The sequence below is a fragment of the Typopeltis vanoorti genome, chromosome 24 (assembly GCF_054136105.1).
Source record: "Typopeltis vanoorti isolate ZY-2024b chromosome 24, IOZ_Tvanoo_1.0, whole genome shotgun sequence".
Lineage (NCBI taxonomy): Eukaryota > Metazoa > Arthropoda > Arachnida > Uropygi > Thelyphonidae > Typopeltis > Typopeltis vanoorti.
In genome coordinates this window covers 17,849,150-17,874,302 of record NC_143572.1, presented here as the reverse complement: position 1 = coordinate 17,874,302, position 25,153 = coordinate 17,849,150, and the positions used below count along the sequence as shown (strand labels likewise).

Here is a 25,153-nt window from a genome sequence, read left to right as displayed (position 1 = left end):
GAAATGCTGAAGTATGGTGGTATAAGAGTCTTACAGTGGCTGCACTGCATAGTTCAGAAAGCCTGGACAGAGGGACGAATTCCCGATGATTGGAGTAGAGCTCTCATAGTACCCATATATAAAAAGGGAAATAAAACTGAATGTGAGAATTACAGAGGTATTTCCCTACTGAGTGTTCCTGGCAAGATCTATGCAAGTATACTTGAGAAACGGTTGAGAAGAATTGTGGAAGAAAAGCTTGGTGAAGAACAAGCTGGATTCAGGCCAAATAGAGGCTGTCAGGATCAGATCTTCACTTTACGACAAATAGTCGAGAAAGCATGGCAATATAACAAAGATCTGTATTTAAGTTTTGTCGATTTGGAAAAGGCATATGACAAGGTGCCAAGAGAGAAGCTATTCAATACGCTGCAGTTATATGGTGTCAATGGGGCATTATATCAAGCAATACTTAGTCTTTATTTGAGTTGTAAGTCAGCAGTTAGAATTGAAGGAAGTACAGGAAGATGGTTTAATGTTAAATCTGGTGTGAGACAAGGATGTACATTATCCCCTCTGTTATTCATTATCTATATGGATCACATTATGAAGGAATGTGGTATTAAACCTGATATCAAAATTGGAGATGTTAATGGCAGCTCTTTGCTTTATGCGGATGATGTTATACTTCTAAATAAATCCGCTACAAGTCTGCAAGATTCTCTGACTAAATTGAATAGCTGTTGTAATAGATATGGTATGAAGGTCAGCAATAAAAAGACAAAGACAATGAAAATAGGCAGAATCATTGAAAATGTCAACTGTGTTGTGAATGGAGAACCTGTGGAACAAGTAAAACATTTCAGCTGCTTAGGCACAATTTTTACTGAAGATGGTAAACTAAATATAGAAATAGACAACAGAATCAGCAAAGCTGGTATCGTGGGAAGTCAATTGAATAAATTCATATGGAATAAGAAAGAAATTAGTCGGAACACTAAATTAGCTGTATACAAGACTGTGTTCAAACCAATTTTAACTTATGGATCTGAGAGCTGGGTCAGAAGTAAAACACTTGACCAAAGACTAGAGACCGCAGATATGAGAGTCCTGAGAAAGATTAGAGGCGTGAACAGATGGCATCAATGGCAATATCATATTAAAAATGAGGATATTAGGAAAGAACTTGACTTTGTCAGCATCCAGGAATGCGTTAGCAGAGCTAATCTCAGATGGTATGGTCACTTAAATAGAATGGGAGAGGAAAGATTAGCAAAACAAGTGTTCTCTGCCAGGTTGGCAGGAAAACGACCCAGAGGAAGACCAAGATATAGGTGGATTGATACGGTACAAAGTGCCTTAGACGATAGAAATATAAGATCTGATAATGTTGGAGTCTTGACAAGTAACAGACTGATTTGGAGGAAAATTGTAGATAGGAAGTTAGTAATGATGTAATTTTTTCATGTAGTACTGTCATATCCTGTACACCCCTTGAGGGTACATGGCAGGAATTTGATGATGATGATGATGATGATGAAGAAGGACATATTTGTTATTAAATTTTTGCCCATGTGCAAGGACATCTTCAGTACAAAACAACTTATTGGAATAACACTGACCTGGTTGGCTGAGTGGAGACTGCTTCTGCTCTCCCATTTCCCTTACATATCTGGATATTTGTGAAAATCTTTAGTTTATGATGAATTTCACTTTATTGGAATGACTTGAAAAAGGTCTTTGTTTGGGCTCTTTACATTTATTTCTGGATTATCTAATTCTTAGCCCACCCATACTAATACACAATAGGCTTATACATTTTGTGGGTAAGATTCATGTAAGAAAAAAGACTATAATAAGCATACATCACAGAAAATTAACCACTGCTAATAAGAATTCACAAGTTTAAAGAGAACTGCATTTCCAGATTGTGTTCAAATCCTAATGATTATAAAATATTAACAACAATGACAAAAAAAAATGAGAGAAGCAATATAAAGAAACGCTGTCAACAGGGATAGATGCCTGCTAAAATTAGGACTGAGTGGCAGTCCCTCACAGCATTCTTAATATAGCATTTCCTTGAGAATCTGCTTTTGTGCAGAACTTTAATCTTGCAGTTTCATTTCTGCCCAGGTGAATGATGCTCCGGATATATGGAAAAAAATTTTCTTATAAATATTCTTTGTATTTATTTTTTGTAAGATGTTAATTTCTTTTTTCTAAGATGTCTATTTATGTTTCCGTTAATATGCAAGACAGTTATTAAAGGACTTTAAGTAACTAAATGGAATGGCTTCAGTTTGTTTATTGATTCTCCATTGTGGAGAATCAATAAACAAACTGAAGGTCATAAACAAAATTAATCAAAATTTGTTAATGACCTCAAGTATTTTTTTTTTAATCATATACATAGGAAATTTGCCATTCCTCAATATCTTGGACCATTTCTAACTTAAAAAGAAAAAAATGTGTTTTTTTTTTTAAATAATTCTTTGCACTCCTTAAAATGTAAAAAGTCACACACTGGAAAAAAACTACCTTATTGCAAAATTGCATCTATCTGATTCCATGAAAAATGAAAAGTAGCCAGTTATTTTGATCTGTAACTCACTCACTCACTCACTTAACAGACTACACACACTGTATTTTGCCAAAGTCATGTTGTCTCCTGTGATTGCAAGAAAATGTGATATGACTACATAGTAGCAAATTTTGTGGACTATAATGAATATCAGTGGTTCTCTTAGAAGTTACATCATGAAAAAATTATGGAGACAACTACCGTGATAGAGCAAAACTTTAGTTTAATATAAACCAAAAGGAACACTCGACGTTTCGACCTTCATATCAAGGTCATCATCTGGAGCATGCACACATAGACAAAGAAACAAGCTGCACTACAATCTAATGGTTTGCTAAAGTTACTGACCAACCGTTACAACAATTATTGGCCTGACCTCTGGTGAGGAAAAAAAAGCCTTTACTACATCAAGCAAGATGTAAAGCAAGAGTTCTATTATTATCTATTAGGTTACAAAATTAAATTGGGCTGGAGAGCATGTTTATGTATATATATATAAACCTATGTGATTATACATATAAATTTCAACCAATTGGTATGGAATAGTTTCCAATACAAGCTGGAAATTGTTTAAAGTCCTAAAAGTATGCTGGAAACTAAGTAGGCTGAATATGTGCCATCCAAATTCCTGGAATTTTTATGCCACCATTATTGTTGAGATTAGGGTGGTTAATCAAAATTTCACAGGCTTTTTTAAATTTTCTTTTATACCAGGTTTTTGTATGATGTAAAGAGCAGGTACTTTTCCAATCAATCACACTCTCAACACCCTACATCAAATTGATTGGGAAAGTACCTGCACTTTACATCATACAAAAACATGGTATGAAAGAAAATTTAAAGAAGCCTGTGAAATTCTGATTAACCACCCTAATCTAAACAATAATGGTGGCATAAAAATTCCAGGAATTTGGATGGCACATATTCAGCCTGCTTAGTTTCCAGCATACTTTAGGACTTGAAGCAATTTTCAGCTTGTTGGAAACTACTCCATACCAATTGGTTGAAATTTATATGTATAATCACATAGGTTTATATACATATATATATATATATATATATATAAACATGCTCTCCAGCCCAATTTAATTTTGTAACATAATAGATAATAATAATAATAAATAGAAGAACTCTTGCTTTAATGTAGTAAAGGTTGTTTTTTTTTTTTTTTCTCACCAGAGGTCGGGCCAATAATTGTTGTAACGGTTGGTCAGTAACTTGAGCAAACTATTAGATTGTAGTGCAGCTTGTTTCTTTGTATATGTGTGTGTGTATGCTCCAGATGATGACCTTGATATGAATAGTTGAAACGTCGAGTGTTCATTTTGGTATATATTAAACTAAAGTTTTGCTCTAACATGGTAGTTGTCTCCATAATTTTTTCATAATGTATTCTGATCACTGTATAAGCATGAAAGAAAGGACTCTTAGAAGTTACTTTGATCATAGAAACTAAATGTTTGAAAGAAATGTTTAAGAGAAGACATGAGTCATGTAGCACGTGTTTACTTGTTTCTCCATCACACAGCTGAATAAATAGGAGAACTATTATAGCTGAAGGGGGAAACATGGCAGGTGAAGGGGTACATAACTCATCATAATTAAAAGAAAAAAAATGTTAATAATTATTACTTCCCCACTTTTAGATAGCATGCATTCAGATCAGTTGAGATTCAAACAGTGTTGCAAAGTTTCTAACAAGTTCTAGGAATAGATGATCAAATTTAAATCAACCAGAAAGTAAGCCCACCCTTTCCAAATTCCAAGAATTGATGTAGTTCTGATGTTCTTGGATTAATCTTAGCCGAATGGCCCACCTATCTAAAATAGCAACATGAACAGGGTACTTGATAGACCCCAGGCAAGAAGCAGTTGTAATTTATCCTTGGTAGATGGTAGAAAAGAGGACAGTTTTTGAAGTGGAAGGTAGTTCGTAGATTATACTTGCAAAGAATGTGTACTATTTTTTTTCTGATCTAAGGTAAGATATGGAAACACTTCTTACATCAGATTGTAGGCTGGTTAAAGGAGGGAGAGGTTCTGTTAATAATTTTCTGGATGGCAACTTTGGTTATATCCATTAGTAGTCATGGTGATTTTTATTTTATTTAATTCTTCTAACAGAAAGGAATCTGAAGTGTGGAAAAGAACTGTGGAGTGAGCTTAGTGTATAAGAGTTTTGATCATACCTGTCTTCTGTGATTGATGATGGTGTGAAGACACATGGATGTATCTGCAAGTAACAAGATTCTTCTTAGATTCATATTCAATAGTGAACTTGATATGAGAATACGATGGTGGTCTGAAAAGTTCTCGGCCTTGACCATAGATGGCAAGATTATTTTTAAGTTGGTACATCCGTCATAAGCATCCATGTGAAATTGCAAGTCATTCTATCAAGTAGTTTGTTTTATAAGCTGTCTGAAGCAAAAGTGTTGTCTGTATCCCTTGAAATGGATAAAATTGAGTATCGTGTGGTTATAAAATTCTTTGTAAAAGAAGGTCTAACGCCAAAAGAAATTCATTCAAAGTTCATAAAAGTTTATGGGCACTCTTCTCCTTCATTTTCGACAATTAAGAAATGGGCTGCCGAGTTTAAACGTGGCTGTACCAGCCTTGAAGATGATCCATATGAAGGACGTTCAAAAAGTGTAACAACACCAGAAATCATTGATTGAGTGCACGATATGGCGTTGGATGACTGGCAAGTCAAAGTGGGTGAAATTGCTGAGAATATAGGCATTTCAAAAGAATGTGTTGGGATATATTTTGCATGAAGAATTGCATATGAAAAAAGCTTTGCGCAAGATGGGTGCTGTGCTTGCTAACAGCAAATCAAAAAATGCACTCTCGCATGAAAATCTCTGAACAGTGCTCGGACCATTTTAACAAGAATAAAACTGATTTTGTGCGTTGATTTATTACTCTGAATGAGACTTGGATTAACCATAACACGCCAGAATCCAAACAGCAGTTTGCTATAGTGAAGTAAGAAACCCTTCTACATATCTTGTGGTAGTTTTCTAAAGCAAGTAGTGGTGACATGGAATGTAGTCCATGTGAGCTGTAGTCCCATACATGATGATGTGTTTTCTCCTGGCTGCAGTTGATATTAAATGTCTATACTAAAATCTAAGCACGCAAGTTTGATCCTAAATGTACAGTATATATTGCTAAGATTATTCTTAAAAAACAATCTTTCATCCTCAGGAATTAAGAAAATTGAGTCTTCACACTTATAAAAAGAAAAAGAAAAAAAAATAATAATTTAATAATTCTAAGATGCATTAATTAAAAGAAAAAAATACACAACATGCAAGAATTTATTTCAACAAGTATTTTATTATAAGACTTAAAAAATAAATAAATAAAGCTTTTACTATGGAGTTCAAATTATACTGTGTTTTTCTAGATCAGGGATCTCAAACTCAAATGCAGCAAAGGGCCAGTCAATTAGATGTATAACAGACGCGGGCCGTATTCAGTATTATTCTGTGAACCAAAACATAAACTAAAAAAAGAAAAGCTCTAACAAATGCCCTTTTGTTGCCGGGCCTTTACGACTTATGTAAATGAACAGTTACACCACCATTTAAATTTAAAATTTTAAAAATATTCATCAACTGCAATGGAAAACGCTACAAAACCTCTTTATTTTTTCACGCAATATTTCTTGGAAGTTCTCTGCTATATCTTTAACACGCTCCGCAACTGTATTTCCTGATATGCTTATACTTTGAAATGCTTGCTTTTTTTTCCTGACATATGATTTCGACTGCACTTAAAATACAATTTTTAATAAATTCTCTATCAGTAAAAGGTTCTAAAGCCCAAGCAATTTTTTCACTTATGACGTAACTACATTTAACAGTAGCATCACTTGTTGTGATAACATTTGAAAATATCCTATGTTGAAACATGGTACAAAGAATTGTAGTAATAAGTTTTACTTTTGTTTAAATCTGTCCTAAACACTTAAAAGTTTGGTTTTTTTCTGTTTTAAACCTCTTCAGGGTGTTAGAAATATTGATTTTTAAAAAAGAAATCATTAAGGTCGCAGGCTGCCAGTTTGCAACCCCTAGTCTAGATGTTTAGACAAAATATAACTTGTAAGGTATTCTAACATACTTCAAGTGCACGTTTAGTTCATTTAACTGCATCAGAACTTCTAATAAAAATTCATGGACAGATTTCTTTTCTTTAGAAGTAGAAACATCTTTATCCAGCTGAGAAAGAAAGAAAATGCCAGCCTTTCTCACTTTGTTTTATAAACTGACCAAAAACTATCATTAAAAACTGCAATTTCTCATATCTGATCTATCTTAAGAAATTCATGAAAAACAACTACAGATTTCTTATCTTTAATAAGAAAATTGAAAATTCAACCTTAGGTAATAATGGATGTAAGGAGAATTGGAATTTATTAACAATTTCTATATATTTTGCTTACTGAAACATAAGCATCATTCAGAGAGAGAAGAAAAAAATTGGTTACAACATTCAAAATATGAACACAAAAATGAGTCTTATAATGGGAGTATACTCATGCTATAAGACTCATTTTTGTCTCAGTTTCAGTTGAGTAAACAGAGAACCAGGTATAGTTGTGTAATTAAAAAAATAATAATAATGAAATAAAAATAAAATAAATAATAAAATAAAAAATTATGAAAGGTTTATGGCAATTACTTCTCAAAACTTGAAATAGGCATCCAGTTTGTTCAATTAAGATTAGGGCAATGATGCAAGTTGTTGCACCTTTCAAGAAATAAATGACCGAATTTAAATTTGTAGTGCAAAATCTTTGTCTTATTCTAATGAACTGTCTGGTGTTGATGGCATGAGAAGCAAAGCAAGGAAAAAATTAAAGATATCATTGGCTGAATTCTGAAATTATGGTTTCTCTATTTATAAACATACTGCTCCAAGAGCCTTTTCAGTTTTATAAGGTGATTTCCCTGATGACATTGTTAAATTGTTTAAATTTACCGTCATTGCAGAATACTACATGTGGCAAAAATGTAATGAGCAAAGAAGGCAGAGCCATCAGCAGTCCTATCTCACCTGCTTTGGCTGATTACTTCATGGAGCATTTGGAAAATCAACTTTTTTACATAATTTTTCCTCAACTTCGTATCTGCCTGTGTTTTGTTGATGATATTGTTGCAATCTTGTCTAACTCAACTAAATTTTTTCAGTTTTTGGACAGAATAAACTCCTTATATTCCCACATCAATTTCACCATTGAATGTGATTTTAACAGCAAAGATTGCTTTTCAGATACCTCAGTAACTGTAACTCTATAGGCAATATTGATTTTCCATTTACAGGAAGCTGTCTTTCACAAAAAAACATATCATTAAACATTACATTTGTTCAGAAGTCCCTTTAGGGTAGGGTATGGAAATCCTCTTTGCATCAGAGTCTTGTCTTGTATACAGAGCACACACACACAGTTTTTCTTCGAACTACCTTATATTAGAAGAATTAAATAAAATAAGAATCATATTTTCATCTAATGGATATAAAGAAACCACTATTGAGAAAATAATCAGTCATTATCATCTTTCAGCCAGACTACAATATGATGCAAAGAGGATTTCCATACCCTACCCTAAAGGGACTTCTGAACAAATGTAATCTTTACGCTACTTCCACACCAGTATAGAACTTCTTTCCTACCATCTACTGTAGATGAACCACTCTCCTTACTTGGTGTTTATTGAGTACACTTTCCCTGTTGAGTTTGCTATTTTGGACAAACTGACCATTCTGTTCTGATTAGAATCCAAGAATACGAAGATTACATACGTTTTCTAGCTTCAGAGGGGTCAGGTCTTGCTTCTCATGCCATTTGAATTAGACAGAGATTTTGCACTCTAGTATATTTAAATTTAGTTGTCTATTCCTTTAAACGTACAAACCCTGTGTTATCATCCTAATTTTATCTCTAACTTTTGGGAAGTAATTGCCATAAACTGTTTGCAATCTTTATTTTAGTATTATTATTGTTTATATTTATTTTTTTCCCATTACATGACTATCCCTGGTTCCCAGAACTTTAATTTTTTTTTTTTTTCCTTTCTCTGAATGATGCTCATGTTACAGTGAGCAAAATATATAGGAATTAATAAATTCTGATTACCCTTACATCCATTAAACTATTTTTTCAAAGTATTATGCCTACCACACATTTCTATAAAACGTCTAGTAATGGATTTAAACCTTGATTTGTAAATCCTTAAATTCAAAGATTCTTACGTTCCTTTTAAAGTCATGGCAACACTTAGAATTTTCATTGGCAGATTTCTCTAAAAGTCACATATATCTTCACTTTTTTTTCCCTAACATCTCTTTCACAGTTCACAACTTTATTCCTCTTTCTATATGAAAACTTACAAGGGAAAATGAACAACTATTAAAACTCAACTTACCCATATATATTCTCCTAAATGATACTGTTTTAACATAGTATTTGATAGTCTACAAACATTTCTTTTTCTATATGAAACACGTCATACAAAATTCTCCACATTTCTCTCTTGGCTCTTTTCATAGTTGCTGTATTCTTCTCAATTGCACATGCTCCAACACACATGATAATTCCAGTTTCTGTTTCAGTCATAAAGTGAGAGGGGAACTGTCATTACACATTTTCATTATGTGTTTGCCAAAGAATGCAGCATGTATTTATGCTAGTTTGCAAGAATAAGTAAAATTAAGTGGAAGCGAAGCAAGATTTTACAAAAGCAAGTTCAGGTGTAAAGCCTATTTAAAAAGTGTATTGACTAACATATTCCCTCTTCTATTGCATATTTATTTAATCTACTTAAATTTCCAGGTTCTACAAGAGCAAGTGTGTCTGAATAGATACAATAGAATTATTAGAATCCTATTGTGAATTCATGCAGTTTTTTTTTATAAAGAACGATTGCCAGAAAGATTGGGTATTGATATTTCTGATATAAAATTTTATTTTTAGTTTAGTTCATTTTGCCTGTAGCATCCAGGCTATTATTAGCTTGCCTTATAACATGAAACATGCAAAATGAGTAATTTTTCTCACTTCATTTTTCAGATTGACCAGCAAACTGAAGCAACTGGTATTCTGAGGAACATTTATAGAATTATTACTAAATGCAGTAAGTTTTATGAATAATGAGCATTTAAAAGTGTTTGAGAAGATTGATTTTGGCTTACATATGGCATATTAAATTAAGAACAACTTATGAACTTAAGATGTACTCTTGCATATTGAAAGTGTAGGATATCTGCTATTTAGCGACATCAAATTATCTTACTTTTTTTTATTATTAAATTTTTAGTGGCAGCTGATTTTGAATAAATAAATAAAAAAAGAAAGAATAACATATAGTTTTATTATATGTAAACATTACTTAACTATAGTAAAAATGTATTATTTCTTGTAATCACAAATTTCTTTACTGATGTTACATATAAGAGAAATCTTTGTATAGTTATGGCCTATTGCAATATGTATTTGTAAAAAGAATTCACCTCTAATTCTTTTTTTTTATTTCTGTAACATAAAAATATGTAAGAGAAGAAAATATCAAACTTTCCAATGATGTTTTCATGCCATTAAAAAATATATAGTCTTGTATACAAGAAGTGTTGATTTTTTTTTTTCATTTTTGCTGTCATGTTTATTTGCTATGCCAGCCAGCATTATGCTTGCACAAAAACATATTTCCAAAGAGAAAGTTGATATAGCGAGAGAGAGAATAATAGAACAGCTGTTGTTTGGATCAGAACAGTCCTGAAATATGTTCTTAGAGGTTGGAAGTTTAAGGGAGAAATCTAGTTTTAAAGGAATTCTTAAGGCAAAAAGAAGCATTATGAGAGAAACAAAGAGTTATCTCAAAATTATCGCATGAATTTCTTTCAAAAGAAGCTAAGTTGGAGTTTAGATAAAAGTGATAAGAATTATATGGTTTCTCCTTAAGCTGTGGACATGGGTGTTTGTGAATGTCTGTAAAAATACTAGTGGTAGTTGTGGGCAGTAGATGGCATTGGTGTAAATGATATGGTTCGCTATAGTTGGTGGATTTGAGTGGTGGAGACGAAGAGTTGTAGAGTAGATGCCCTCTCTCGATGAGTTGTTGGTCTCCTTGGAAGTGTCAAATAATAATACCACTTTCCTTCATAATGTGATCCATATAGATAATGAATAACAGAGTGGATAATGTACATCCATGTTTGACGCCAGATTTAACATTATACCACCTTCCTGTACTTCTTTCTATTCTAACTGCTGATATATAATTCAAATAAAGACTAAGTATTGCTTGATATTATACCTCATTGACACAATATAACTGTAGCATTTTGAATAACTTTTCTCTTGCCACCTTGTCATATACCTTTTCCAGATATACAAAACTTAAATACAGATCTTTGTTATATTCCCATGATTTCTCAGCTACTTGTCATAAAGTGAAAATCTGATCCTAATAGAATCTATTTGGCCTGAATCCAGCTTGTTCTTCACCAAGCTTCCCTTCTGCAATCCTTCTCAACTGTTTGTCAAGAATACTTGCAAAAATCTTACCAGGAACACTCAGTAGGGAAATATCTCTTTAATACTCACATTCAGTTTTATTTCCCTTTTTGTATATGGGTACTATGAGAGCTATATCCAATCATCTGAAATTTGTACCTCTGTGCAGGCCTTCTGAACTATGCAGTGCAGCCACTTCAAGACTTTCATACCTCCATACTTCAGCATTTCTGGTTGAATATCATCTACTCCTACTTGCTTTCCACATTTTAAGCTTTTGATGGCTTTTTCTACTTAAGTATGGATATGTATTCCTGATTGCATGTCTGTTGAGTGTTTTTACCACTGTGCTGTCACTGCCTGTTTCATTAGCAATTTTTTGAAGTAATTACTCCATACATCAAGGATATCTTTTTCTCCAGTTTTCATGTCACCTTTATCATCTCTGATTTCTTTTATAGGATTCTTTCTTCCATTTCTGAGCTTTTTCAACAGCCTCCAGAATATTTTGCCAACCTCCTGATATTTAATTTCTATGTTCCTGGCAATGTCTTCTCATGACTTTTGTTTAGCTAGTTTTACACAGTGGTTAGCTTACTTTTATTTGTCTCTGTATTCTCTAAGAGCAGAAGCTGGCTTATTTGCCAGGAACTTTTAATATGCTTTCTTCTTTTCCTTCACTGCCTCCTTAACTTCCTGTGTCCAACATGGAGTTTTGATTTTTCTATCTTTGCACACAACCTGACCACATGCCTTTCTGGCTGAATTAATCAATGTTTTCTTCAGGATTTGCCAATGAATCTCCAAGGTTTGGTTCTTGTTCTTAAACTCTTTCATTTTTTCTTGAATAATATTTGTGTCTACTAGAAAAATTATCCTGCTTCAGAAATTTATCCATGCAGCAAAAACACTTAGAGTAACTATTGGCCATACAGTTCTCTAAACAATCCTTCATTATATGAATTCAATTCCTTTCTTTATATGAAATTTGCAGACTTTTTTTTTCTCTTCAGTATTCTGTAACACACACTCACTATCTTGAAGAACACTGTGTATGAATGAAACATGATTTTCTGCTTGAAGCAAAATGCTCTTTCTTCAGTTTCATCTGTTGACAGGAACATACACAGGGTTAAAATAAAACAAACACTAGACCAAAACTAGTACTGGAATTTGTTCTTTCCAAACCTTGAGCTGCTTTTTATTCTTTTCAAAAAAAGCCTGGTTTTAGATTTTTATCTTCTGGTGGTCCTTCACCATTTGAAAGAATAAATCCTTTCAGATAAATCTGTAGTTCTCTGAATACATCCCATAACTCCTTTTCCTCTCTGAATGTTACTTCTAGTCTCCATGGCAACATAAACAAACAGGTGTACCTTAGCTATGCTGATGCCAAATGTCTATGCATGCCTTCCAACTTCAAATTGTTGGTATAACTTAATGGTGCTCTCCTTGAATGGTATGACAAAATGTGTGAAATTAACTTTCAGGTGAGAAAAACATTTTCACTATATATTTTTAGCCTAATTAGTTAGTGTTAATTCCTTGATATGAGTTGGCTGAATTATGTGCAGTTCTCGAACTTGAAAATACTTCATGTGCTGTCTCTGTTCACCATTACAAAATAGTGCCAAAGCTTTGTGATACTTTATAACAAACTAGAGTTACAAATTGTTTTAATAACAGTTGCATCATCCTCATAATGCTAATTACGGGTATAGACTATGGTCTGTTCCGGTCTTATTATCCAGTCTATATCCTTTTGTGAGGTCTACCCTAGCTTATATTTTAGTATTTGTTTAAGATATCAGGTGTAGGCCATTCGGTTTACATGTTCTATCCATTTTTGTTTATAATTGTTTAGTTTTTTTTTTCTTTTATTCTTCTATATTTTTATTTTAATTTCTTCTATTGATTTTATTTTTAGTTCTTTTAAGATGTCTTTATTCCTTTTTTGGTCTAATAATGTGTATTTTGCAGTTTTTCTCATAAATCTCATTTCACTTGTTTTTATTCTTTGTTTATTTTGTTTGTTTATTGTGCAAGTTTCACTGCTATATAATAATGTGGACACAGCTAAAGTAAATAACAATTGCATTGTATAAAATCATATATTAACATTTTTTTTATCCTCTTTGTGGAGACAAAGACAAGTGAATTTAATTATGGTGCTAAATTAAATTTTGCAAGAATATTAAAAGAGACGTATTACAGTAAATAGAAGGGAGAAAAAAATATGTTTAGTTATCCTAACCAATTTTTTTAATTGCTTAATATGTCATCTATATTAAAAATAAATAAAATGTATATCAGAATGAAAGTCAGCAGATTATCACTTAGCAGTTGCACAAGTAAGAGTGTTTTGAGCCAAAAATTGCGTCAAGTGTTTGGAGGTCTCTGAATACATCCCATAACTCCTCTATGAATCGAACTCTTATGCTTTCTAGTCTTCATAGCAACATAAACAAACAGGTGTATCTTAGCTGCTGATGCCTAATTTCTGTGCATGCTCTCCAACTTCAAATTGTTGGTATAACTTAATGGTGCTTTCCTTGAATGGATGACAAAACGTGTGAAATTAACTTTCAGGTGAGAAAAACATTTTTACTATACAATTTTAGCCTAATTAAATAGTGTTGATTCCTTGATATGAGTTGGCTAAATTATGTGCAGTTCTTGAACTAAAAGCTACTTCATGTGTTGTCTCTGTTCATCATTACAAAACATGGTGGAATGTGTTTTTGCCTGAAAAAAAGTTAGGGGTGTAAATCAGCTTGAGAAGAGAAATCTGATCATGGCTGAAGATCTCAATATTATTAAGAGTAAAGAGAAGTGTGATCTTGTATGAAATAAGATTGGACTGTGTTTTAGTAGCATTGAATTTGATAGGTTGCCTTCATCTTGCTGAAGTATGGCAGTGAGATCAGCATCAAAGTTTAAGGCCTGGATTATGGATGATTGTGTAGCTTAGGTATTTGAGCATTGCAATCTTTGTTAAAGAAAAATGTATAAATGGTGTTTACTATCATTGACAAAATTATGGATAGGATAATATATGGTTAGAACAATACAGATTTGGTTCTAAATTTCTGATTGCCTATTCTCATTCAAAATGAATACTAGTATGGGATTCCACACAAAAATGAGATCAGGACTCCCAGTTATTTAGACAAACCAGCTAAGCAGATGTCTTCTTATATACTGTAAATTCCAGTTAAGTTGTCTACCAGTTAATCAGGCAACTATTTTATTGGGACAAGTCTGGAAGACAAATCTGGGGTGCTTAAGGGTCAAAGCTGTATAACTGAGAGGAGACCTCCACATAGCCTTTAAAGGAATGCGGAGAACCGACCAGGGCTTCTGACCTAGTGTCCAATCCTCACCTTCTCGTGGTGCACCCTGTTGGGTATCTATTTTGATACTGAATGAACGAGGATGGGCTGGCAATTTGGGATTTAGCCGACCAAATTGTATTCTTATTGGTTAAACCAAAATAAAAAATGATGGTACGACATGACAAAATTTCATGCCGGCTGGGGCGTCGCCCGGTTAAACAAGGACCCGTTGTTTTCGCCAGGGTACCAGGGCGAACAGCGAAAATTCAGCTACTGGAACAAATCTGAAAACAAACCCCAACTCGCCATCACCAGAGTTAAAGATCAGTACTATCAACGTAAGAAGCCTGAATGGCAAAGAAATGGCGCTAGCTGAGGAATTAGATAAGTATCAGATCGACATAATCTGGGTGACTGAAACAAAAAAGACCAAAACTGGTGAGATCTTTCTGAGCAATAAATACAAAATGTTATATTCAGGCAATGACAATCAAGGAAAAGAAGGAGTAGCCATAGTATTCAGCACAAAATACGAGGCTAATCTTCTTGAATGGCAGTCAGTCTCAAGTAGAGTAATGTGGGCAAATATGAGAATGGGGAACTGGACAATGATACTTATTTGTGCCTATGGTCCCAAAGAAGGTTCTACTAAGGTAGAAGTGGAGGAATTTTTTGATGCTTTAGAAGAAGCAACTGACACAATGAAAAAGGAAAAGTTGGTCCTTGTTGGGGATCTAAATAGCAGAGTAGGAAATGATTGTGAAACATACAAAAATATTTTGGGAAAATTTGGAGAAAAGAGCAAAGCTAATAATAATGGCAAATATCTGTTGGATTTCTGCTCAGGACATGGACTGGTTATTACTAACACCATGTTCCAACATAAAAATGTGCACAAATTCACATGGAGAGAAGAGGCTAGGAATAAGAAAAGTCTCATTGACTATGTTATTGTTGATAGTGATGTTTTCTCCCTGGCAGGACACCAGAGTGTACAGAGGATTTGAAATTGGAAGTGATCACTATTTAGTCTTGAGCAGGATAAAATTGAATTTCATATTGAAAAGAATAACATGTAAGAAAGTTTTAAAGCGAATAAAAGTTGAGCAGCTCTCAGATGTGAACTGTAGACTAAAATACAGAAAGATTATTGAAAATAAAATGAAAGAGTTTGAGAACAGGAATCAAACCTTGGAGATTCAGTGGCAAACTCTGAAGAAAACATTGATTGATTCTGCCAGAGAGGCATGTAGTGAGGTTGTCTGCAAGGATAAAAAAATCAGAACTCCCTGGTGGACAAAGGAAGTTAAAGAGGCAGTGAAGGAAAAGAAGAAAGCATATCAAAAGTTCCTGGCAAATAAGTCAGCTTTTACTCTTACAGAATACAGAGACAAATGTAAGAAAGCTAAATAGTGTGTAAAACTAGATAAAAAAAAGTCATGGGAGGACTTTGGCAAGAATATAGAAAATAAATATCAAGAAGGTGGCAAAATATTCTGGAGGTTGTTGAAGCTTAGGAATGGAGGAAAGAGTGCTGTAAAAGGAGTTAGAGATGATAAAGGTGACATGAAAACAGGAGAAAAAGATATCCTTGAAGTATGGAGTAATTACTTTGAAAAACTGCTAAATGAAACAAGCAGTGATGACAGCACAGTGATAAAAAAACACTGAGCAGGCATGCAGTCAGGAATACATATCCACATACTTGAAGTAGAAAAAGCCATCAAAGGCTTGAAATATGGAAAGGCAGCAGGAGTAGATGATATTTGACCAGAAATGCTGAAGCATGGTGGTATAAAAGTCTTACAGTGGCTGCACTGCATAGTTCAGAAAGCCTGGACAGAGGGACGAATTCCCGATGATTGGAGTAGAGCTCTCATAGTACCCATATATAAAAAGGGAAATAAAACTGAATGTGAGAATTACAGAGGTATTTCCCTACTGAGTGTTCCTGGCAAGATCTATGCAAGTATACTTGAGAAACGGTTGAGAAGAATTGTGGAAGAAAAGCTTGGTGAAGAACAAGCTGGATTCAGGCCAAATAGAGGCTGTCAGGATCAGATCTTCACTTTACGACAAATAGTCGAGAAAGCATGGGAATATAACAAAGATCTGTATTTAAGTTTTGTCGATTTGGAAAAGGCATATGACAAGGTGCCAAGAGAGAAGCTATTCAATACGCTGCAGTTATATGGTGTCAATGGGGCATTATATCAAGCAATACTTAGTCTTTATTTGAGTTGTAAGTCAGCAGTTAGAATTGAAGGAAGTACAGAAGATGGTTTAATGTTCAATCTGGTGTGAGACAAGGATGTACAGGGTGTTCGGGATAAATTTGACAGTTTCGTAAGGAAAAAGAAAATCTTCTTTGTATCTATTAAATTTAATGAATTGACAAAAAAACATTACAGGCAGAGTTAATTACAATACTATCAACAAGATTTACTCAAAATAACCACCATTAGCATCGATCAGAGCTTCAATTCTGCTTCGGAACCTCGAACAAGCTGATGCTACAGTCTCCCTGGGAAGGGCCGCAAAAACTGTTTTAATTTTATCCATTAACTGGGCTTTTGTATTACTGGAAGTGCGATTGGTGTCTTTTTCAACTGCGCCCCATACAAAATAATCCATGGGGTTAAGGTCTGGGGAGTTTGGAGGCCAAACATTTGGACTGGTGAAGTCGTAGAAATTTTCAGACAACCATTTTTGACTTTTCCCAGAGGTGTGGCAAGGGGCCGAATCCTGCTGCCATACATACGGCCTACCATTGGCTACCCTTGTTATCCAGGGCTTGACTACAGTTAGCAACTCCACGAACAAAGCCCGAATTCCAATGCCAGGGTTCTTCAACACCTGTTGTTGCAGATTTGCGAGGAATTCTGCTGTACGAACGCAATCAGATCGTCTGCTAGGGATCTTTCTTCTTGCTACATCCTCGTAGTCACCATTGCAAGTCTCTAGTTCATGCCTGATTGTTTTTACTGTATTCAGGGAGCATTGGGCAGCAGTCGTAATATCCTTATTTTGATGGCGGGCACGAATCATCATGATACAAGTTATTCTCTTCCATGATTCAGGTGGGTTCCAGCTATCCATCCTTTCTGACATCTTGTATATGAATGAAGAAGGGTCCAAACTTTTAAATGAAGAGAAGTGTGTGTTAATACATGTAACTTACGGAAAAATATAATTAATTATAAATATGTCAAATTTATCCCGAACACCCTGTACATTATCTCCTCTGTTATTCATTCTCTATATGGATCACATTATGAAGGAAAGTGGTATTAAACCTGATATCAAAATTGGAGATGTTAATGTCAGTTCTTTGCTTTATGTGGATGATGTTATACTTCTAAATAAATCCGCTACAAGTCTGCAAGATTCTCTGACTAAATTGAATAGCTGTTGTAATAGATATGGCATGAAGGTCAGTAATAAAAAGACAAAGACAATGAAAATAGGCAGAATCATTGAAAATGTCAACTGTGTTGTGAATGGAGAACCTGTGGAACAAGTAAAACATTTCAGCTACTTAGGCACGATTTTTAGTGGAGATGGTAAATTAAATATAGTAATAGACAACAGAATCAGCAAAGCTGGTATGGTGGGAAGTCAATTGAATAAATTCATATGGAATAAGAGAGAAATTAGTCGGAACACTAAATTAGCTGTATACAAGACAGTGTTCAAACCAGTTTTAACTTATGGATCTGAGAGCTGGGTCAGAAGTAAAACACTTGACCAAAGACTAGAGACCGCAGATATGAGAGTCCTGAGAAAGATTAGAGGCGTGAACAGATGGCATCAATGGCAATATCATATTAAAAACGAGGATATTAGGAAAGAACTTGACATTGTCATCATCCAGGAATGCATTAGCAGAGCTAATCTCAGGTGGTATGGTCACTTAAATAGAATGTGAAAGGAAAGATTAGCAAAACAAGTGTTCTCTGCCAGGTTGGCAGGAAAACGACCCAGAGGAAGACCAAGATATAGGTGGATTGATGTGGTACAATGTGCCTTAGACGATAGAAATATAAGATCTGATAATGTTGGAGTCTTGACAAGTAACAGACTGATTTGGAGGAAAATTGTAGATAGGAAGTTAGTACTGATGTAATTTTTTCATGTAGTACTGTCATATCCTGTACACCCCTTGAGGGTACATTGCAGGAATATGATGATGATGATGATGATGAAGTCTGGAAGAAGAAAAACTAAGTGAGAATATAACAAGAATCTGCTTCATTTATTTGAGACAACGCTGTTTAATTGGACCAGCTAGTAACCTCTGCCACATGAATTTGTTGGAAGTTTTTCCACTTGGTTATACTATAAATTAAAGATACCAAGAAATTATATACTTGGTTTAATTCTTTATCCAGGTGTAAGCAAACAAGTTGGCACCTGAACTATTTTCAGGACTGAAGCAACTCGTACATAGAAGCTTATGGCCTCACATTACTTGCCTTAGTATCCCATAATGCAAAGTACATAACCTTACAGGTATATATAATGCTATGCATTATGGGAAGGGTCAATTCCCAGACCGGTTTCCACCTTTATTTAGGTCTCATCAGTGGGAGCCAGAACCAGAGGTGATACCCAGGTTGAAGTAATGCAGAAGTCATATTTTCATATACAAGTTGCCAAAAAGTATTGCACCTTATTATTAAAATACTCTGCATTAGAGATGGTTGTTGGATGTTTTTCCACTTGGTTATACTATAAATTAAAGATGCCAAGAAATTATATACTTGATTTAATCCTTTTTCCATTTATCCATCCGTTTATGGGATACTAAAGCAAGTGATGTGAAGTCATAAGCTTCTATATGCGAGTTGCCCCAGTCCTGAAAATAGTTCAGGCACAAACTTGTTTGCTTATGCTTGGATAAAGTATTAAACCAAATATATAATATCTTGGTATCTTTAATTTATACCACCTGAAATGTTAGAAAAATTATGTAATCTATTTTAAAAAAAAAAGTTAGTGCTAATGACATCTATAATGGTGGTGAAACAGGACTATCTTATCAGATCATCAGAACCCCACATTGTGTGGTTCTGGTTATCTGTGTTATAAACACTAATACCTTTTTTGAATCAGTGAAAGCAATAGATTGTGTAACTGTTATGCTATTCAAATATGTCAGGAACTGGTAAATGAAATCTGATAGTTGCTGATAAAAGGGATAGGCCTGAATACTTTAAAGAGATTAGAATGGACAGTTAACCATTTCAGTACTCTATCCATCCATCAGTGGTTCTAACAGGCACTTAAACAACCCCCCCCCCATGGCCTTCCAAATATTCTTGGACTTCTCAACCATAACTCAAGGATAAGGTGGTTAGCCCTATGCCTCCCCAAAGTGTCCTATGTCTGTAGATGTGTATGTGTGTGTTCACCGGACTGGTTTGCCTGTTCTGGGGAATAAAAAACCTGAGTTTTCAGTTTAAAAAAATCACCTACCTTTGTATGAAACCGGCTATCACACCTTTCATCGAAAGAGACCAGATAAAGGTTTCTCATGCCACAGACAGGAATTGAACCCCCAGTCTTTCCGACCAAAGGTCTTTGTCTATGCTGACTGAGCTACAGAGGCTTTCCATTTCAGCACTAGGAGAATAAAAATGCGTGAATGATTTCTGAATTTTAATAAAATTTATTGTGATCCAGACCTACTGAAAATTCACTGTGCTCTACTATCATACATTTAGTTATCAGTTTTAAAATCTTCTTATCCTTGATTGAAAGTTTATTAAAGAAATGTATAATGATTTTTGCTATCTCCATTAAGTATATCGTGTCTTGTGTTCCAAGTTTTATATCATCAGTCAGATCTTTCAGTAATGTGATTGTCTATTATGATCAAAATGACTTCATCTGCAATGACTTAAAATTCTAGAAGGCAGTATGTCAAAAAATACCTGGGACATCTTTTCCAAGAAATTTTATGAAACTTGAAGTAATGTTTCTAAAACTTTCCTATTTGTAATATTATTGTCTAAAGCACTTTCAGAATTAGACATGTAGAAAACATGAGCATTGTCCAGTCAGCTATATAATCTATTATTTTAGCACACTTTTTTAAACTTATCACAGACTGAAATATCTGTGACGAGTTTAAAAAGCATTGACTCTTGAGTTACCTAAAAAATTATGAATTAATCTGGAATAGGGAAGAAAATGAAACTAAAAATTCCTACTCTTAAAATTTGGATATTCAATTGCAATAATATTCAAACGAATTGCTATATTTCAGACTGATTTTACTGTGCTGTTAAGACAAAACGTTTGAGAACTGATAGTTTGTAAACCTTTTTTTTATAAACTTGAATATTCTCAAAGTGTAAATTTGGTTAGCCAGATAGTGAAATTGTATTGTTTATTAACATACTTGTTAATATTTGGAAGTCAAAGTTGGTAGTTTGCTCATCGTTCTGTACATTCCACAATTTTTGTACTGGCTTAATTTTGTTAGCCATTCATATGGTATTTTTGTAGGTTTTGTGCGAAACACCCAGCTGATCTATGCAAGAGTCCCTATCCTGAAATTTGTAGACTCAGTAAGGTATGTTTCTTTAAAACTTTAGTCAATATTACTGGACTATTGCTTCCTTTATTTTCTACAATTATTGAAAATAAGTTTATGCCTTTTTATTGCATTTCAGTGGTTGTGAAGTGGATCTGAATATTAATAATGCAGTTGGAATTAGGAATACACAGTTGTTAAATAGTTATTCTCGAAGTAAGTTGACAGAATTTGGAAATTAAATTTGTTTATTTCTTAATTAAACATTGGACTTGTTTTTTTTTTTTTTTATTTGTGTATATATATATAGAAAGTTTTTTACCTTGGATATAATATACGTTAAAGATACCAAGCTATTTTAAATATAAACCTGGTTTTAATCCATTTCCCACGTTAGTGAACAGACAAGAAAGTCCAGTTTGTGCCTGCAAGTAGTGCAAGTCTGGGTGGCCTTGCATGTAATGCACGTCTTAGGCAACTCGTGGTAAAGGTGGAATAAGCTCTGATCACTATTCTTAATATTTACCTTTAATGCAAAGCACATCTCCTTGAGGAGATGTATGATGCTATGCATTAAAGGCAAGGGACTGCTACCCGGACCGGTTTCGACCTTTATTGAGGTCTCATCAGTGGTAGTCAGGCTTAGAAATATCAAGGTTTAAGTAATACAGAGCTTATAAATATTTTACCAAAAACAAGTTACCATAAGGTGCTTTGACCTTATTAAATAAAAATCTCAGGATGAGAGATAGATGTAGAAAGTTTTTTACCTTGGGTATAATATATGTTAACGATACCAAGATGTTTTAAATATAAACCTGGTTTTACTCCATTTCCCAAGTAAGCAAACAGACAAGAAAGTCAAGTTTTCACCTGCATGTAGTGCAACTCGTGGTAAAGGTGGAATAAGCTTTGATCACTACGTGCGGGTCACCCAGACTTGCACTACTTGCAGGTGCAAACTTGACTTTCTTGTCTGTTGGCTTACTGAGGAAATGGATTAAAACTAGGTTTATATTTAAAATAGCTTGGTATCTTTAACGTATATTATACCCATAGTAAAAAACTTTCTACATCCATCTCTCATCCTGAGATTTTTATTTAATAAGGTCAAAGCACCTTACGGTAACTTGTTTTGGTAAAATATTTATAAGCTCTGTATTCTAAACCTGGCTCCCACTGATGAGACCTCAATAAAGGTCGAAACCGGTCTGGGTAGCAGCCCCTTGCCTTTAATGCATAGCATCATACATCTCCTCAAGGAGATGTGCTTTGCATTAAGGGTAAATATTAATAGTGATCAGAGCTTATTCCACCTTTACCACGAGTTGCCTAAGACTTGCACTATTTGCAGGCGCAAACTTGACTTTCTTGTCTATTTGCTTACTTGGGAAATGGAGTAAAAACCAGGTTTATATTTAAAACATCTTGGTATCTTTAACAGTCAAAGAGGTAATTGGGAAAAGATACGAATAGTGATTAAAGAGGCTTGAGTTATATTAGGAAAAGTAAATGTAGTTGTTTAGATTGGAGATGGGAATGAATATTGTTGAAATTGCAAGTAAGACCATTTATACACTGCTGCCCAAAAGTTAAGGATGAACTGCATTTTTACTAAATTTATTGCCAGTATACTAATAAATTATATTACACCAAAAATATGTTATAAATTTCATACATATTAAATTGCAATATGTTTTTGGCAAAAGTTACAGATTTCCTAAAGACATAATTGAGCAATCGATGTATGATGCTTACAAAAATATCCACATCGGAAAACTATGCGGAGAGACATTTCAGTATGGAATGTGTCCACCCCGAACTGCAATGCAGCTCTTACGTTGTCATACCATGCTTACCACAAGTTATTCAGGAGTTCTTGAAGCAAAATCCTTCAAAGCAAGGATAACACTTTTTTGTTTTCTGGAAGAGAATTTCAATGGTGCTGACTTGCAGACTGACCTACTGTGATGGATCGATTAGGTTTTGCTGTTATAACCAAAAAAAATGGCTTCATGCTCTGTGATAGAGCAAAGGTGACCTCTTAAAGCAAATGTCTGGAACACATTCCATATGGTTTGAAATGCTACCTAGAGCCCCTGGATATAATGCTACGTGAGATCCCAAACTCTGGCAATATCAGTAGTTCTGCAGCCTTTTTCAAACTTTCCAATAATTCTTCCTTGTGTGAAATCATCTAGATGATGATATCTTTAAGACGTTACACGGCATCTAAGTTTGCAACCTTATTTCTTCATGAAAAGAGCATCCTTCAAACACAATTTGCTTAGCACAGTCTTTTAACGTGTTGAGTGCTACCATGTGATCCTTTTTTGCACATGATTCGAAATTTTGAATTTGTACCTACTTTCTACTTGAAATCGTCAGTTATACAAATTGCCACAAGCTGATTCATCTGAATTTACAGTTGTAATCTTCAGAAATGGTGTTCATTCTTAAGTTCTGGACACCAGTGTGTTTATGAAGAGAATTAGCAGAATTATAGTTGCAAGATTATTCACTAGCCAACCTAGAACTCTTGAAGGATTACCATTTGGTTTGTTGCATATTATCTAGTGGCTAGTCTGTGGAATGACCATTTGAAATTTGCATCCTCAAAGAAGAAATATTTGAGCTTTCAAATGGTTGTTCCAATCTCTCCATGATTTCTGAACTTTGAAAACTTCACTCATATCTTATGGAAGAAATGGGATAAAGTGAACTAATCAGTGCTCTGAAGTCCAAGCAACAAGATTTTCATTTACTGAAAAAGACTAAATGAAATAATGCAATACAAAGGCAGCTTATGCCAACGATTGTAAATATTAAGCACTTTTCAAAAAAGCAAATGTTGTTTGATTACTGGATTACCATAATATGCTGCACTTCAAAACTTCCAGTGAATGAAGTGGTGCCTAGTACCATAGAAGAATGTTGATGTACCCCGATGCGCGCGCACGCACGCACGCACACACACACAAACAAACATTACTTCACTCGTAGTTCATGAATGAACTGGAAGCACCCACCAATATGTGAAACTGTAAACAGGAGATTTGGATCTGGGGACTAATTGGATTTGACAGAAGTTCAGTATATTTACATTGGGATGGCAAGAACATCACTTTCATCAGTCTCTGTCAAAAGACAAACTAATGAAACTGATGTTCTTGCTAAAAGAGCTTAAAAACCAAAAGTTTTATATTTTAAGCATGTAATTATCTTGGCTATATGAAGAAGAAATGTTTTCCACCCTCTTTAATGTCCCAATTTAAATGTGTTCAGACAAAGATCTGATTTTATACTGGTGCTGATGATGCGTAATACCACTTTAAAAAAAAATCCAGTTGCATTCTTTGTCATTTGAACTAATTGGTTAATGGATCATTTAACAGCATCATGATAGTAGCATTTCACCAAAAAAAAAAAAAAAAAGAAAATTGTAGAATGCTACACACTACTGGCTTTAGTCCAAGCTGAAGTGTGAAATACAGAGTTATTTTCCATTATTAATTATACTCTTAGAATGTAATCTATGGCTACTATGTGTTTTGAGCTAGTGTTCAAAAGGCCCAATTAAACCGATATATTTTCTTTGTGCAAAAAAGTTATCAGCATGCATGTGTTAAAAAAAAAAAAAAAAAAAAAAAAAAAAAAAAAAAAAAAAGGAGGTAGGAAATGGTGGATGAATTTCATCTACATTGTGAGACTGCCACCTTGCATTTATAGGTCAGTGAGTGAAGTGGCATGAAAAAAATATGTTTGGTCTCTAGAAACTTTTAAAGATTTCAGAAGTGATCAAGAGCTTATAAAATCCAGTGGATTTGTCTTTTATTGGTGTTCTTCATTAAGGGGGTCACTCTATGTTTATTAGTTTTTCACAACTGGTTTGAGCTTAGTGTCTGATGAGAGCCAACTGTTTGAAAAAGGTTTTAAATAAGTGAACCCTTAATCAAAAGCTCTAATAAATGGTGAATACATTTCTGAGAGTCTGTCGTTTAAATAATGCAATACCAAGGAAGCAGCTTATGTCAGAGGTTGTGTGTTCTTGTTAAGTTTTCAATCATTTTTGAAGCTTAGTTTCAAAAACTGCAGATGTTGTTTGATAATTTTTAAAAATTCACTAAAATATTGAAGCATTCACTGGTACAAAGATTCTCTGCCAACAGCACCATTGGCTGTAGCACAGATTT

General features: G+C 34.1%; 1 protein-coding gene across 1 annotated transcript in view; it reads left to right on the top strand.

Annotated features, from left to right (window-relative positions):
* Nucleotides 1-25,153, top strand: part of LOC150092961 (poly(A) RNA polymerase gld-2 homolog A-like) — a 197,358-nt gene that overhangs the window by 89,568 nt on the left and 82,637 nt on the right. The window contains exons 7-9 of the mRNA XM_090413719.1: nucleotides 9,642-9,705; nucleotides 20,933-20,999; nucleotides 21,100-21,176. Coding sequence (XP_090269845.1) covers nucleotides 9,642-9,705; nucleotides 20,933-20,999; nucleotides 21,100-21,176 — 208 coding nt within the window. The remainder of the gene's footprint in view (nucleotides 1-9,641; nucleotides 9,706-20,932; nucleotides 21,000-21,099; nucleotides 21,177-25,153) is intronic.